Here is a 17,791-nt window from a genome sequence, read left to right on the forward strand (position 1 = left end):
GAGTGTTATTGAGATTTCCCGCTGAAATCCCTTTTTTTCGTGGTAAGAAAATCTTTTTACAACAGAAAAACTTTTCTTCATAATTTTCTGCATAATTTGCGGTATTCTTGATGCCAGACATAATGTTTTGTTTTAACCATGGTAAAAATAGCTTTTTGGCCTAATTAATTCTACACTCTTAGATGTATAATTGTCCAGCTGTCAGCAGATTATAAATCCACTGGACAAACTGGACAACAAAGGTACTGGAGAGGAGCTGCACCCGGGTACTGCAATACCTATAAATATTCACTCATTCACAATGTCAAAATAAGTACTATATTTGGCCAAAAAAGAAAGAAACCAGAAACCATCTGAGCTTTCCGAATCCTACCTACAGACCTACAAGCTTCAAGCTTGGTCTCTGAAAATCTCCCTTCTCAACACTCCACGAACACCAATCCCCAATTCCAAGAAAGATTATACATATCTCCTCAATTATAACACACTTGTACGTATATTATACCACCCTTTCTACCATCCTAATATGTACGTATATACCTATAATTTTTGGTGGTACTATACTTGATTTTGCAAGTCCTTTGAGCTAATGAAAGTCCCATGAAAGCCATATGGAACTCTTGAAGGAAGCTCGACAGTAGCCACCAATTCTAGAGTCATGGCATTCACAATTTGGAGTTCTGATTTCCATGTCTTCTCATCATGGCAAAATGCAAGAATATATCCGTCATCTTCTTTCTCTGAGTTCACATTTCTTGGTAAAAATAATGGCTCACCTCCATATCTTCCATCTCCATACATATGTTTCTGAACCTCCCCTGTTGATAAGGCCACTTTTGCAAAACCAGACACTTTTGGCCATGGCTCTGCAATAGCTAGATAAGCATATTGTGTTTTTCGACCAAGTTTGTTCCTGTTCACCATTCCAGCTTCCAAATTAACCTGTTCTGATGAAGGAATTATTTTTCGTTTCCTCGACTCTCCAGTCTTCAAATTGAGCCTTATTTCTGACAAAACACTCTTCAAATTCTCGCTACATTCATTGAAAATAGAGTCTGGTGGTGTCATGCATGAGCCAATGACAACTACTTCATCCGTCTCTGGCTCTTCCCAAGCATTCCACAAATGAAAACAGAACGTTTCGGGTGATTCTAACCAAATTATATTCTCAGAATCTTTAGCATTTTTGGGTAGAATTCCAAACCTGGATTTCTTCTTTTTGTCATAGATCACTGGGGAACCACCTTTGAGCATTTCCTGAAGCTTGAACACAACTTGCTGATCGGGAATTACAACATAATTCTCAGTAATAGCAAAGTCATGCATCATGGTAGGAACATCCAATGGGATTTCAACGTCGGGCGATTTCTCCCCATCCGGAGAAAACTTAAAAGACTTCAAGTACGGTTTTTGAACTACATCGTAGCTCAAAGCAAAAAGCTCACCCGAAACAGGATCAATTTTCGGGTGAGCAATCATTGTACTTTTCAATTGCTCATCAAAATTGTACCTTCCAACTGTTTCAAGGTCACCAGAAGGCAAAACTTGAACTTGATAAGGGACATCATCTTCAGACATTGCTAATAGCCTATTATTAAAGTAAATTAATCCGGCATTAGCTACTCCAGTGCCATGGCTATGATCCACAAGCCCGAAAAGTCCACGAGCGTAAAAGAGCATTAACCTAGCAATTCCAGAATGACCATGAAGTTCACCAATGGCTTTTGGGAAAACAGGGCGACCCAATTCACGTTCTTGAACTAATCTTTGTGTTTCAGTGAAACGGCAAGAATAACTCACTGAACCATTTTCGACGGTGATGGCATGAACCATGCCATCACCGTCAAAAAGGTGATGTCCGGCAACCGGTTCAAACAACGGGTTAGCACCATTACGGACATAAACACCGTTAATACAATCAGGGATCGTCCCTTTAACGGGAAGATTATGCCGGACAGGTTGCTCCGGCACCGGAGCAAAGTTGCCGGAAATTTGTACCCGTGGGTCGGCGGTTTTAGGAAGTCGGTTTTGGAGTTCGCGTGATATCAACGCGCTTTCCACTATATCTAAAGCTTTTGCTGCTGCCTTTTGGAAAAAATTCCAATCAGGCGTTGTTTGTTGTCGAGATTCTGAGTGTCTTTTTGATGGATTTTTTTGTTTAGGGAAAGTGAGTATAGCAGGGGATTGAAGAGCAGAATGTATTTTAGCTTTTCTAGTGAGATTTCTCATGGATTTTGAAGGAAGGGAAATATCAACGGAAGAATAAGAAGTAGACGGTGAGAAGGGATGAGAACCGGAAACTCCGGTTCTCGCCCAACAAGTAGTATAATTTGCAGTTGTAGAAGTCATTTTCCTTTTCTGTCTGTTTAGATTTTTTGAACAGAGAAGTGAAGGAAGAAAAAGAAGGGGGTGTTTGTGGGAGAAAGAGGGAAAGAGAGGGTTTAAATAGGAGGTGTTTGAGAAAAAAAAGGGAGTGTGTATGCCAAAGAGGGGAACGAAGGTCCACCTTAGACATCTAAGTGAAGAGCACGTGGTGGATTTGTGAGAAGGTCACTTGAGAGCAACATAAGGGGTAGGGGTAAGCGTAGGGGTGGGGGTGGCAGTGGAGGAAAGAGATTTAATTGATATCCAATGAAAAGAATGATAGTATTGATTTTAGGGGAAAGGAAACTGATAAATGATCAGAATTTAATTAATTTGTCACATTATAATTAACTGATCAAATTAATATAATTTAATAGTCATTCAGTTATTTTATTTCTTTTCTCCACATATAATTTTTATATTAAATTAATATAACACTTATATCATATTAATATATTTTTTCAGAATAGACAAAACCTATGCATGCATATATAACCTTCACACCAAATTAATACAATGTTTATATCATATTGATACATTTTTTCAAAAAAAAAATAAAAAATCCTTATACATTCATATACAGTCCTTTTATCAAACTGATATAATGCTTATATCACTTGATATATATATATTTTTTTAAAATGTGGTAGTGAAATAAAAAAGAAAAAAACTAAATTTCTTGTTCATAAGAAAAATGACCAATGTTTTTTTTTTTTTTAAATGAAACAACAAAAACTTTAAAATAACAAAAAATGGAGAAGGAGCCAAAGCCTATTGTGAAATGGCTAAACGTAGGAATTAGTTTAGTGAATGATTATAGTTAATTAGTTTTTAATGACTATTATATTAAAATTATTTTAAAGTGAAGTGTTATTGTTATTCTTTTCCCTTGATATTATAAGTATTGGCTTATTAAAAAATATTTTATAAATAATTTTGTAAATATTTTTGTTGGCTACTCTGTTTCTTTTTAATAATGGTTAAACTGATAATTTAATAAGATTATATTTAAATTATCTTTTTATTCTTATTATACAATAGCGGCTTTAAACTTTAGAAACATTTTTTTTTGTATTTTATAGTTGTTTTTGATGCATTGTTCTTTTCTTGAAGTAGTTGGCTTTATGAAATTTTACCCATCAGTGTAAATTAACATTATCTTTTTGAGAGAGATTGTTGAAATGCTACCGCATTTAAGTTTGCTATTAATTAAAAAGAAATAAATTTATTTTAATAATAACTTATTTTAATTTATTTTTTCTTCTAATTTCTGAAGATTTTTATGCGAAGATATTATATACGAACAAGTGAAAATAAGTGAAAGTCAAAAATAAAAATAAATGAATATTTTCTAATCGATTAAATTAGAAACTGAACCATTAAAGATTAAAAATTGATTAAACCAAAATTAATAATGAACATTTTATTAATTTATTTGTCGATTCAGTATGTTTATGAATTAAAAATTAATAAATTTAATTAATAAAATATAAATCAAACTGAATCAACCGATAAACACTCTAAGTGGAGGCGAAAAGAAAAAGTTTGGTCAAATAGACGTATTCATGTCAAACTAAAAAGTGGAACAAAATAAAAAATCGAACTAAATGATGAAATTGATATATTTTTACATTAAAATTTAAAAATTTCGCTACATATTAATATTTTACACTCTTAATTCTTAATTTAGGTGTTTTTATTTTTTAATTCTTTATCTTTACTTTCTAATCCTCCCTTTATATTTCTTAGTTTGTTGATGTGGCACATTTCTTAAATAGTTCTAACTAGAGGTATATTTTATTAAATTAACTTTATTAATAATATTTTAGACTCTAAATTTAACTGTTATTACTTTATACATATATTTAATGTTGAGGTTTGCTATATCTTGTTTTGATGATAATCAGTTGACAACAAGGGACCAGGTCCTTAGATTTTCATGAAAACATACAGATATCACATCTCTGTGCAGTTTTTTCTGTTAGTGTAGCAAACTGTGCAGGAGATCAGTGTACCAGACAAGACACCCGGCCCCATCAAAATTCTACCCTAATCATTATCCTACTATAAATAGAAAAGAACGTTTCTCAATTCAATAGTTTTTGCAAATCGATTATTAGAGAAAGAAAAACGGCGAAAACTCAATATTGCCCAAGTTCCAAGTTTCTGTATACTAAGAGAGTAATTATTCTTATGTCAAGTCTTGATCTGTAATCAAATTATTTATCTTATAAGAGTGATAAGTAGAGTTACCTGAGTTGATATTCATTACAATTAATCGATATTGAGAAGAGATCGCGACAGAGTTGTCAAGGAAAGTTTGTAATAGAGTTATTACAAATTAGTGGAGCTTAGAGTTAAGTTTCAATGGAGCTTGTAATCATGAGTTTGATTATAGTGGATTCTTGAGTGCTTGTGAGGGCAAACCGTGATTTTTCATCCCTTGATCAAGGAGATTTTCACATTAAATCATTGTGTTCTTTACTTTCCTGCAAAGTTTTATTTCCTTACTACTTTACTATGTTATTGCCTGTATCTAACTCTAAGGGATCTAGTCCTTTATAAGGCGGTGCACCCCCCACGATTCATCAATTGGTATCAAAGCAAGGACACTCTAAAAGGTTCAAACCTGAAATGATTTATTAATCATGACTTCTCCACCTAATATGGAAGAAGGACAATCTACCACTAAATCACCTCGCTTTAATGGACGGTGGAAAACCAGGAGGTATGGGCAATGGAGAACTAGGAGGTACGACTTCATTATGGCTGAGGATAGTGAGCTGATAGATGTTACACTTGATGGTCTTCATGTGCCTGTTGAGGAGATTAAGAAATGAAACATAACAAGGATGGTTGTCAAAACTAGGAAAGGGTATAATGATGAAGATCAAAAGAAAGTTGAGAAAAATTACAAGGTTAAGAAATTGCTTGTCTGTGGCATAGGACCTGATGAATATAACAGGATTTCTTCTTGTGAAAATGCTAAGAAAATCTAGGATTGGTTAAGGACTTATCATGAAGGAACCACCGATGTGAAGGATTCAAAAGTTGATATACTGACTAATCAGTATGGAACTTTTACCGTGAAAGAAGGAAAAACTATCCGAGAGATGCATACCAGATTCACTTAAATCACCAATGAGTCCACCTCTCTTTAATAGATAGTACTATGGATGGTGAAAAACCAGGATGTATGATTTCATTATGGTTGAGGATAGTGAGCTGATGGATGTTACACTTGATGGTCCTTATGTGCCTGTCAAGGATATCAAGAAAGAAGATATAACAAAGATGGTTGTCAAAACTAGGAGAGAGTATGATGATGAAGATCGAAAGAAAGTTGAGAAAAATTACAAGGTCAAGAAATTGCTTGTTTGTGGCATAGGACCTGATGAATTATTTGCTTGTGAAAAAGCTAAGGAAATCTAGGATTGATTGAGGACTTCTAATGAAGGAATCACTGATGTGAAAGATTTAAAAGTTGATATGCTGACTAATCAGTATGAAACCTTCAACATGAAAGAAGGAAATACTATACAAGAGATGCATAGAAGATTCACTTTAATCACCAATGAGTTCCACTGCTTAGTAGAAGTTATTCCTTTGTGAATTCTGGGAGTCTTCCTAAATCCTGGGAAAGCAAAGTAGATGTTCTTACTGAGGAAAGAAATTTGAAAACTCTTACTATGGATGAACTCATTGGTAATCTGAAAACCTATGAACTCAAGAAGCAACAAGGGCAAGAGAAGGGGAAAGAAAAAATAGAAAAATATTTGGCATTGAAGGCTTTAAAATCTAATTCTAGTGAGGATGACACTGATGTTGACTATTTAGCAAAAAGGATTGTTAGAGCAATGAAGAAAAATGGTAAGTTTCAAAGAAGAGGAAGTAGCAACAAAAAGGGAGGTACAGTGGAAGTTTGCCACAAATTATGAAAACCTGGGCATTTCATCAAAGATTGCCCAATGCACAAGATGAATTATCAGAATATCTAAAATCTGGAGGTGACACAAGAAATAAGAAGAAGCAGGTCCCTGAAAAATCAAGAAGAAAGGTTGCAGCTGATTATGCAGTGAAACAGGCTTTAGTTATCTGTGGAGATTCCTCCAGTGAATCTGAGAAAGATGAAAAACTTAAAGATATTTCTATGCTGGTAGTGGAGGATGAGAATTTCACCTTTGACTCCTTATTTTCTCTTATGGAACACACTGAAGATGAAGAAGAAAACGAGGTAACTTTTTCTAACATTAGAAAAATTTAGATAACTACTCTGCTAGAAAGATAAAAAAGCTTGAAAATGTGTTGATCGATTTTGTGTATGAACCGACTGTTGAGAAAAATGTGTTAGAATAGAAAGTAGAAAATCAAGATCTTAAATTAATTTCCTTAACTCTCCAGTTATCTGAAACAAAGGAACAATTAACTAAGTTGAAATCTCAAAATCTGAGTTTAATGAATCAACTAAAGAGAATGGATGATTCTGATGGTAAAGGGAAGAAACAAGCCTCTAGGCTTCAAATTAAGCTTGAAAAAAAATTGAGGGGGTCTCAAAAGCATCTCATGACTGCTCTCAATAAGAATGAGGAACTAGAAAGGGACCTAGTTCGTATAAGAGAAGAACTTAATAAATCACTAAAATGGACCACATCCCCACAAATTCTTTCTAATTTAACGGCTCAAGGTGTCAATAATGCTAAAGTCCTTGGATATGAGTATAAAACCCAATCACTTGGGTCATAAAGAAAATCTATTAATGGTGTTGGAAATAAGGTCCACAAACCTCTATGCGCTTATTGTGAAATAAATGGGCACTTAAAGAAAAACTGTTAATGTTGGGTTGGAGCTAGAATGAGCAATGCTAGGTACATCTAGCAGGAGAATTATTACCCTAAGGGTTCCATACCTGTGAAAAATATAAAGAACTCTCTACCTAAATGGGCCAAGAAATATTTGATCACACTTTTATCTTCCTCATGGGAACTCAAACTCAAATGGGTTCTCAAATCTAACAAATAAATTTGATTGCAGGTAGGAGAAAAGGAATGTAGTTAGAACTTATTTATGGATGGCAGATTCTCAAAGCACATGACTGGGAGGACTGATTGTTTTCTCTCTCTAAAAATACTTGAAGGTGGAGGTGTCTCTTTTGAAAATGGTAAAAAATGCTAAATCCATGGTATGGGAAAGATTGGAAAATCACCTGATCAAGAAATAGAAGATGTGTACTATGTGAATGGCCTTAAGTACAGTGTTCTAAGTGTTTTTCAAATATATGATAAAGGTATTGAGGTGAAGTTCTCATCTGATGGATGTACTGTGTCAAGCTTGAAGTTTGAGAGAGTTATTCTCAAAGCTAAAAGGTTTAAACATATGTATGTGGCTGATTTAGAGTCTGAGTCTATAGCTGATGGGGAATTAACTTGCTTAAGTGTTCAAAGTGAATAGATTCCTCTTTGCTAAATAATTTAATTTTAAAGGCCTTGGTCAGTGGCATGCCAAAGCTGAAATTTCTAGACAACAAAGTTTGTGATGCTTGCATTAAGGGTTAAAAAACTAGGTTTTTCTTTAAGCTGAAGAAGTAGGTGAGTACTTCTAGACCTCTTGAGTTGCTGCACATGGATCTACGTGGACCTGCTAAAGTCCAAAGTAGAGGAGAAAAGAAGTATGTATTTGTCATCGTGAATGACTACTTCGGGTTCACCTGGACAATGCTCTTGAGAACCAAGGATGAAAACTATAAGGTTCTGGTAACTGTTGCCTTAAAAATTCAAATAAAGATAAATTGTAAGATTGCTGAATTCATATCTGATCTTGGAATTGAATTTGAGAACTCCCAAGTTACAGGATTTTGTGCCGAATATAGAATCAGTCACAATTTCTCTGCTCCTAGGACTCCTCAACAAAATGAAGTTATTGAAAAAAGAATATAACCCTCATAGAGATTGTCAGGACCATGATGATTGACAGTGGGCTTCCAAAAAGCTTTTGGGCTGAAGCTGTTAATACTGTCTGTTATGTGACAAACGGGTGTTTGATCAGATCTCTCCTAAACAAGACCCCATATGAGCTTGTGTTCAATAGAAAGCCTAAGATTGACTAATTCAGACCATTTGGGTGCAAGTTCTTTGTTCTAAATAATTGGAAGAATGAACAAGGAAAGTTTGACTCAAAAAGTGATGAAGCAACATTTGTGGGCTACTCCTCAACAAGCAAAGCATACAGAGTTTTCAATAGAAGAACTCTGTGTGTGGAAAAGAGTATACATGTGATTTTCGATGAATAAGAAAAGCTAGTGAATTTAGGTGATGATGAAGATTCTGATATTAAAGAGCTCATTCCTGTTTAAAGGGAAGATATTGATGAAGATGACGGTTAAGGAATAAATGATGTAGTTGGGAATGATAAAAGTGATGGTGATCCAGGATCTTAGTTATAGAACCTTACCCCAATTGAAGAACATCAAGAAGGGTCCAATCAAAATCTTTAGGGACTTGGTCCCAGTGGAACTCTTCTTAAAAGATCAAAGTAGAGGCGCAAATCTTCTCACCCACTTGAGAATCTGACTTCACCTTTGGAATCTGGAGTTTAAACAAGAGCTCAGGCCAGAAATTTCATGGCATTCTCAGTATTCTTATCATAATTTAAGCCCAAATATATGATAGAAACTCTAAAAATGCTGTCTGGATCAATGTAATGCAGGAGAAGCTTTAACAATTTAATATAAGTAAAGTCCGGTACCTGGTCCCAAACCTATTGCCAGAAAAATTATTGGACCAAATGGGTGTATAGAAACAAGCAAGATGAGCATGGATTCATCAATAGAAATAAAGCAAGGCTAGTTGTTTAAGGTTATAACCAGGAGGAAGGAGTTGACTATGACGAAACATTTGCCCTTGTAGCATGGATAGAGGCTATCAAAATTCTTATTGTATTTGTTGCTTATATGGGGTTCAAACTCTTCCAAATGGATGTCAAAAGTGCTTTTATGAATGGAAACTTGAAGGAAGGAGTCTATGTCAAGAAAGCTCCAAGTTTTTGATATGCAACATTTTCTCATCATGTAATTAAATTGGACAAATCTCATTATGGTTTGAAGCAAGCACCAAGGGCTTGGTATGAGAGACTTTTAAAGTTTCTTATGGAAAATGGCTTTAAAAGAGGGAAAATTGACAATACTCTCTTTTTCATGTCCAGAGGTAGCGACCTACTAATTGTTCAGATATATATTGATGACATGATTTTTAAAGCTACTTCTAAATCACTATGTGAAGAGTTTGCATAGCTGATGGGGAGTGAATTTGAAATGAGCATGATGGGTGGATTGAGTTTCTTCCTAGGCCTGCAGATCAACCAAACTTCTCAAGGGACAATGATTTGTCAAGAGAATTACATCAAGGAGCTACTGAAGAAATATAATGTGAAAGATGCCAAGCCAATTAAAACTCAAATTAGAACCAGTTCAAAAATGGATAATGATGAACCTAGTTCTTTAGTTAATGAGACCATTTATAGAGGGATTATTAGATCCTTACTATATATCTCTACAAATAGGCCAAATATTGTAATTAGTATGAGAATGTGTGCCAGATTTTAGGCTTATCTAAGAGAGTCTCATTTGAAAGCTGCAAAAAGAATTCTCAGGTATCTGAAAGGGACAAAGAACCTTGTCCTGTACTATGCACCTGGAGACATTTTTGATTTGATAGGATATGTTAATGCTGATTATGCTGAATATTTGGTGGATAGAAAAAATAGCTCAGGAATGGCTCATTTTTTGGGTTCTTCCTTAATCTCTTAGGGTTCTAAGAAGCTGAATTCAGTTTCTTTATCTATTGCTGAAGTTGAGTATGTGGCTGCAACTTCTTATTCTGCTAAATTATTATGGATCAAACAACAACTGATGGATTTTGGGATTGTCTCAGACACTATCCCTCTGATGTGTGATAATACAAGTTGTCTTAACATGGCTAAGAATGTAGTGCAACATACGAGGACAAAGAATATTGATGTAAGGCATCATTTTCTAAAAGACAATATTGAGAAGAGATCTATTTGCATGAAGTTTTGCAAGACTGAGGATTAGATAGCAGGCATCTTTACTAAGGATCTTCACAAGGAATAATTTATGAAGAGCATGTTGAGGCTGAGGTTGATCAAAATAACCTAATCTACTAAGATGAATCAGTTTTTCTCTATAAAATTAGCTATTATTAGGATACAGGTATCCTTGATAAAGTATGTACTTATTGGTTTAACTTAGTACCATACGTTTTGCAGGTATACATGTATGGGAATAACTTTGGAAGAGAATAGTTGAAACGGACATAAATTTAAGGATTCACTCAAGAAAGAGAGGGACCTGGTCCCACCTCTCAGGTTAGTACCAAAACAGTGTGCTTTAAAAATCATAAAATTCTGTCTGAAAAGGCCATGTGTCTTTTCTTCTATGAGTAAAATCTGTCAAATCTTTAGTAAGGTAAAGGGTTGCACCTATTAGGACTAGACATGTCATTTTATTCAAAATGCATCTAAATGAAACGTCACTTTCTTTAAATAAAAAATAAAACTCATTCCATTCCATTCCATTCTCTTCCAACAAATCATCTTCCTCAATCATTCATCATCTCAGAAACAAATTATTTTCATTCTGTATCTTACAAAAGCCCCAAATGATTGAAATTAACATTTACTTGATCCCCACTAAAGACCCAAAAATTAGTCAATCCCCACAAATTCAGTTTGAAAATCAAAGATTTTGATTTTTCAATACCCAAAACTATAGAAAACCTCTCCTCAAACCCTCAATAAGAATTTGAGTCCATGCCACCTACTGCATCCTCTTTAGAAACTACTAAGACTCTATATGTATCTATTCCAGTCAAAACTTTAGCAACCATGAAACCCCTACTGGGTCAGCCATGGTGGTGGGTGAAGCTAAATCAGGGCTTTGGTTCACCAATTAAACCTGAAGTTTCTCAACCCAAAGTTTCTCTTTCTTCAATAGAACCAAAAAGACCTGAAGCCTCTGAAATAATTAATGTACCTTGTTCCCCTACCCCGTTAGAGTCAAACCCCATTTTTGCTCAATTATTAAATAAAGAAATTCTAGCAAAAAGGTCTAACCTTTCCAGTAGTGAGAACTGGGTAGCTGAGAATTTACTTCTGCTCGGCAATAATCCTATTGAAATCTCCGTTGGTGTAGTAGAGCAAATAGTAGGTAAAAAGGCCAATGTCACAAAGGTTGGAGAGTTTGTTCAGCCTCCAAATGAGAAAGATTAAGTTGATGATGAGAAATTACCCCTAAGGTGGTTAGTTCAAAAGTAGATGGGTAGTAAAGGAAAAGGAAAAGTGATGTAAGCTGGTGTGAAGGTTACTAGAACATACTCAACTAGGAGTTCTTAGAAAAAGTCGATGGGGGATGCTATAAAGGCTAGCAAATCATCTGCTACTAGGAAAATAAGACTGAAGAAAACTAGTATTGTAGTGAATGAAAATTCAAAAGTTGTAGACATTAGAGAAGGTAAAGATATTGATCCTCATGTTACTGCTGCAATAGAAAAATTGAGAAAAGAAGTCCATGAAGAAGGAAAGACCAGGTCGTCCATTGTGAGGTCAAGAAGTCCCACTGGGATGAAACAAAAAATTATTGTAAAGAAGAAGAAAGTCTTCATGGGACCTGGTTCTAAGAAGAGAAAAAATGATGAAGAAGATTCAAATAGTGATTCCAAAAGAAGAAAGAAGGAGGAAGAAAAAAAGTCTATGTCTAGAGAAGAAAGAAATGAGATTTTAAAAATCCAAAAAGTACTATTTGGTAGAGTTTTTGATCCCATGATTTATGAAAACCTGGTATGGTAGTATTGGTGGAGTCTGTAAGACACTAGGGATGGTTACACCTCCTAGAGAAACCATCTCCCATGGTCTTTGAAAGAGAAGTAAGAGAATTCTATTATACTATGGATTTCTTGGATGATAGGCTAAGCCTAACTGCGCAAGTTCAAGGAAAGTAGATAAAATTAGATGAAGAGGCACTGGGAAAAATCTTGGATGTGCCTATTATGGGTGTAAGGATTGTTTTAAGGCAATAGACCTCAGCTGAGTTTATGATTGATGCCTCAAAAATGGGAGGAACATCAATAGCTGGTGTAAGAAAGAAGTTTCTCATAAGTGAGTTTCAGTCGGTGTTTCAATTTGTCAACAAGGTCACTCTTCCAAGGTTAGAGAAAAAGACTATAACTTCTGCTATTGATTTGTTTATAATAGAATGTCTCTGTAAATTTAAGTTGATAAGTCTACCTGTTCTAATGATTGAGCACATGTATAAGGTCATCCAGGAGATGGAATAAAAACATGGTATGCCTTATAGGTATTTCCTCAATAGGGTATTTAATAAATTTGGAGTTATGGGGACCAAAGGGACTCCTAGAATAGTAAAACAAATATTTAGTCTGACAACATTTCAAAATGAGTGTGTAGAAGGAAAAGTGGGGGACAGTGTCCCAAGTGTCAGAGCTATTGGCTGTTTAGGAAAACTTGTGTAAAGAAATAAAGGAGTTAAGGGTAAATTTGGCTACTAAGGATGCAGAAATTCTCCACCTCAAGATGAAGAACCAAAAATTATCCTCAGAGGGACCAAGTGCTGTTGAGACACTTACAACTTAAAATGCATAACTCTAGACTAAAGAAGTAGAATCACTAAGGAGGTTCAAGGGCTGAATGCAGAAGTTAAGGACCTCACTAAGCAACTACTAAATGCTCATGCTACAGAAAGTGCCAGAATGAAGATGGTTCTCAAATCCCTCTTCCCTAAACCTCCCTCTACCTAATTCCTGTCACCTCTGTCCCTTTGTTGTCCTTGTTTCAGTTTCCTATATTTGCTTTTGAGGTGGATTTTAAAGTATTAGATGTTTTATGTTTTTTATGGTATGCTATAATGGTACTAATCTTATTTAATATGAATGAATCCTTGTTTGTAGGTTTTATCTGTCTGTTCTTTACTTTAAAAGTTGTTTTTCATGCTAAGTGTTGCCTAGTGGCCATGAGTTAACTTACTTGTGCTTATTTTACTCTTGGTTTACTATTATTACTTTTTAATGATGCCAAAAGAGGGAATACTAAATTCATGTGGTAGGGACCAGGTACAAGGTGTGACACATATGTTGAATGATGTGTTGAAATGTAGGTATATTGATAGGGGAAAGTATGTTGGTATGTTGAGAAAGGGAAACATGTTAGCATATTAGTATATTGACAAAAGGGAAACATGACGCATATTGATAGGGGGAACATTTACTGATAGTAGTGGCGATTATTGAATGAGGTGAATGAATTTTGATGCTCCAAAATCTATTGTTTGTCATTATAAAAAAGGAGGAAAATTGCTATATTTTATTTTGATAATGATCAGTTGACAACAAGGGACTAGGTCCCTAGGTGTTTGTGAAAACATACAGGTGTCACATCTATGTTTAGTTTTGTCTATTGTTGTAACAAACTGCATAGGTGAGCTGTGTACCAGATAGGACACCTGGCCCAATCAAAATTCTACCCTAATCATTATCCTACTATAAATAGAAAAGAATGCTTATCAATTTAAAATTTTTTGAAATTTGATTATTTAGGAAGAAAATGGTGAAAACTCAATATTGCTCGTGTTCCAAGTTTTTATGTGCCGAGAGAGTAAATATTCTTATGTCAAGTCTTGGTCTGTAGTTGAATTACTCATCTTATAAGTGTAATAATTTTCTTATGTTTGTAGAGTACTTAGGTAGAGTCACCTGAGTTGATATTGGTTAGAGTTAATCAATACTGAGAAGAGATCTTGATAGAGTTTTCAAGGAGAGTTTGTAATAGAGTTATTACAAATAAGTAGAGCTTAGAGTTAAGTAATAATGGAGTTTGTAGTCACGAGTTTGATTATAGTAGATTCTTGAGTGCTTGTGAGTGCAAGCCGTGGTTTTCCTCCAACCATACTGTGATCTACCCAACCCCTATATCTAAACAGAGATGTCATCAAAAGTAGTGGCTGATGAGGGTATGTAAGAGTCTGTGTCCTCTTAGACTGATTTACCCATGTCTATCTTCCTTTTCTTACTCTGACTTGGGGCACTCTTACCTCTGAATTTCAGTAGGCAGGTGAGGGAGCCTGGACATGCCTATGTGTCTGCAACATACTTCTCTACTTTTGCCCTTTTATAAAGCTCAGTGATAAGGGAAGGAAAGAGAATATGAGTACCTCTATTGATCTTGAAGTACCACAACTCGAAAATAACAATCTCTCCCACATTCAGAGCAATTCCAGATAGAATACCCACCACCGTCCGAGCTCACATCTTTGTGACAACAGTCATATGAGTGCATGGACAAACTCTGCTGCAGATAATATTCAGCCACAACCTTGTTTCAACCTTTAAGTCATTCATCAGAATATTTCTTTGAGTGGTTTCCTGGGGAACTGCTTTTCCAGGACATAAGATATTAGCCATCCAGGTCCCTAGCTCGCATGCGTTGTCTTGAAACTGTCCCATGTCAGCATCTGGAAGCCCATACACCGTATTAATCTGCTCTGCCCTAAAGCTCACTTACTTACCCCGAATTGTCATAATTGGGATTGTGAGAGAAACTACGTTAGGGTTTGTGTAGAACTCACGTACCCACTACTCATTAGCATAGTAGGGTTCTAGGGCAAAGCACATCCACTGGGTCGCAGTGAGTCTAGCATGGAATTCTTGAGCTTCTCCTCCACCCTGTCTAAGAGGATACCCCTATCAGGGAGTAGCTTTGTCCTATGGAAATCCTCATAGTAGAGGTGCTAGAATTGCATGACTATGAATCCGGTGTCATCAAAATCTCCTATTTTTGAGGCTGAGAAACTGTAAGCAATGTAACTCAAACCAACTTTGTATTATCATACCAAAAACATGCTAGATCAAACAGATAAGCTCATATAGTAGTGTTATGGATGTTTCGAGGGCAGCAAAAAATGTACAAAAAATTTAATTTCTGCCTAAAATTGTCCTCAGGTATGGAAATTGTGGAGTGTTGACTGCGACCGCGGTGTTGAGATCGTAGTCATCGGGATCGTGATGCAGTAACTAAGACCAGATATGCCAGTTTCTGCATTTCAGTCTAAGCAGAATTTTTAACCCCAACTTTTGTTTCAACTAGGCATGACAACATTATAAATAATGAATTAAAGCCTAGAATGTGTGATTATAGCCCCCAAACTTGAAAGAATTCAAATTAAACTCCTTGGGGCTTTAAATCTAACACATAGTGTACACGATATCTTCGATCGTTTAAAGCTTAAGTTTGGGTACTCAAGAATTCCCCATTAGTGTGTACACCAACTACAACAGCTAACCCCAACAATAATCACTACTAAGCATGTATTTATCAATGAAAGCACTATTTCAGGCCTTTCTCTATACTACAAATTCTAAGGATGTAATTATATCAAAATCAATGGAGTTGAGACAACTTACCAAGTTAGATGATGCTATTAGAATGAAATGACACTTGGATATGCAATGCAAAGCCATAAATTTGGAAGAATTTTGAGTGAAATTTGAGAGAGAAACGTGGGAAGGAAAGGAATTTGGATGGTCACTTAAACTGATTTGACCGCGATTGGGGTCATACGGCCTCCGTGATTGCGGCGGGATGAACCACGGTTGCGGTAATTGTGACCAAGAAATCGGGTTTCCTACACTTCTTGTTTAGTCCAATTTTCCAATTTCACATGTCCTTTTTTAAAATTCAATCAAAATTCCTCTTAGCACCAACAATTCATAGATGCATGCATAATAACAAAAATGAAAGCCACTTTTCATGGCGTGATGGGTTGCCTCCCATCTAGCACTTAGTTTAACATTGCGGCACGACAACTCTACTATTTATTTTGTGCTTTCACTTAGAAGATTTGAATTTTCATCCCAACTTCCGTTCAATATGCAATGAGCGGCAGAGGGACAGAAGGATCAGATCTTCCAAGGTGAAACTTGGAAGATGTGAGAACATAGCGAGCAAGCTTCGATCTCAATATTTTTAAGACTTGAACCTATTACCCAAATTCACATCGAACTTTCGGTTTAGCTCTTTTGGTAAAAGTGAGCTCATCAATAGGTCATTCCTTGTACGTTAGAATTTGAGGGTGGGGTTCCATATGATCCTTTGGAATGTCGAACTAAAAAATATCAGGCTCGAACTCCTTCTTCCCATGATCCACTATTTCCCTAGGTAGATGGATTCTCATCACATCTTTTAAGCATAGTATTGAGAGCTGGTTTGAATAAGGTCAAACCCTTAATTCCAAATTAGCCTTCTCCGAAGCATCTTTACCCTAAAATGAACTAGAGTTATCATAAAATATTTGCCTTTATTCTTATCTAGACTCTAGTACCATTTCTTTTATTTTGGTTTCTTCTTTCTCATATGACTTGGTGGATCTAGAAGTCACCGAGAAGTATTTGCTACCAAGCTCATCATCATAGCTTGGTTTCTCTTCTTGACGAACCTCTTCTTGGGAAATGGGCAAGGTAGTAATAGTTTCAAGCTTTTATTCTTTGCTTATTTCCCCCTTCTTGAATCTTTTCCATCCTAATGCCTATTGATGAATGTATTCTAGATTCTCCCCTGTTGTATCCAAACGATCCAAAATAGCTAGTAGTCTTGGGTCAATGTTATTGGACTCAGTATATTAATATTCCTTCTCTTTATTATAGGACTTATCAACTCGATTAGCATAATAGGGGGGAGGGGCATTTGTAAAATCATCCCAATGTCCTTCTCGGCCACTACACAAAGAACACCAATACTCCCCATAGGATTGAGATGGTGGATCCATATCTCTCCGGGAAGCGTAGTTACAATCTCTCCTGAAGTGTGGTCCGTCCTAAATGGACATGGGTCTTCACGATAGGATTCTCAACTACTGACATCATACTTGTCGGAAGATGCCATGGAGAAAATTAAAATTAGATAAAATCTACCAACAAAATAAAATCACAAACAAATATATACAAGCTTGAATTCAAGAAAGTAAGCAAAAATTCCAAACTAACTTAATACGCCAAATTGTTCTTAAAAAATGATGCCATTTTTGATAACGCTCAACTTACACTTCAATTTAAATGCAAGACGGTCATCATCAATATATCTACCCAACTTTGGAGTCGGGAAATCCATGAGGAACAATGTGAGTGGCAATCAAGTTAATTCAAAATAATAAATACAAGTTAAATTCAAACCAATGGTCCTAAAAGATAAAAATGGGGGGTACAAGTATCAATACTAATGTTTCTTTTGGATCTTTCTAATATAAATTCGAGGCTATGAATAATTAGAGTTTTAACAATTAGGCACAGATCTTGGGATTATATGTTACTAAGGAAAGTGATGTAGGATGCTAATGGTTAACTTCATTATT

The 17,791-nt window shown here is 35.5% G+C and overlaps 1 protein-coding gene across 1 annotated transcript; it reads right to left on the reverse strand.

Annotated features, from left to right (window-relative positions):
- Positions 1–267: 267 nt before the first annotated feature.
- Positions 268–2,640, reverse strand: LOC107846808 (9-cis-epoxycarotenoid dioxygenase NCED2, chloroplastic). Its single transcript, XM_016691094.2, has one exon. It carries the CDS (start codon positions 2,347–2,349, stop codon positions 559–561), a length of 1,791 nt encoding a protein of 596 aa, XP_016546580.1. The 5' UTR covers positions 2,350–2,640; the 3' UTR covers positions 268–558.
- Between the last annotated feature and the right edge of the window lie 15,151 nt (positions 2,641–17,791).

The sequence above is a fragment of the Capsicum annuum genome, chromosome 8, assembly GCF_002878395.1.
Source record: "Capsicum annuum cultivar UCD-10X-F1 chromosome 8, UCD10Xv1.1, whole genome shotgun sequence".
NCBI classification, from domain to species: domain Eukaryota; kingdom Viridiplantae; phylum Streptophyta; class Magnoliopsida; order Solanales; family Solanaceae; genus Capsicum; species Capsicum annuum.

Bases quoted from the DNA above. Each gene is read 5' to 3' on its own strand.
- LOC107846808 (XM_016691094.2), bottom strand. From the start codon at position 2,349: ATGACTTCTACAACTGCAAATTATACTACTTGTTGGGCGAGAACCGGA.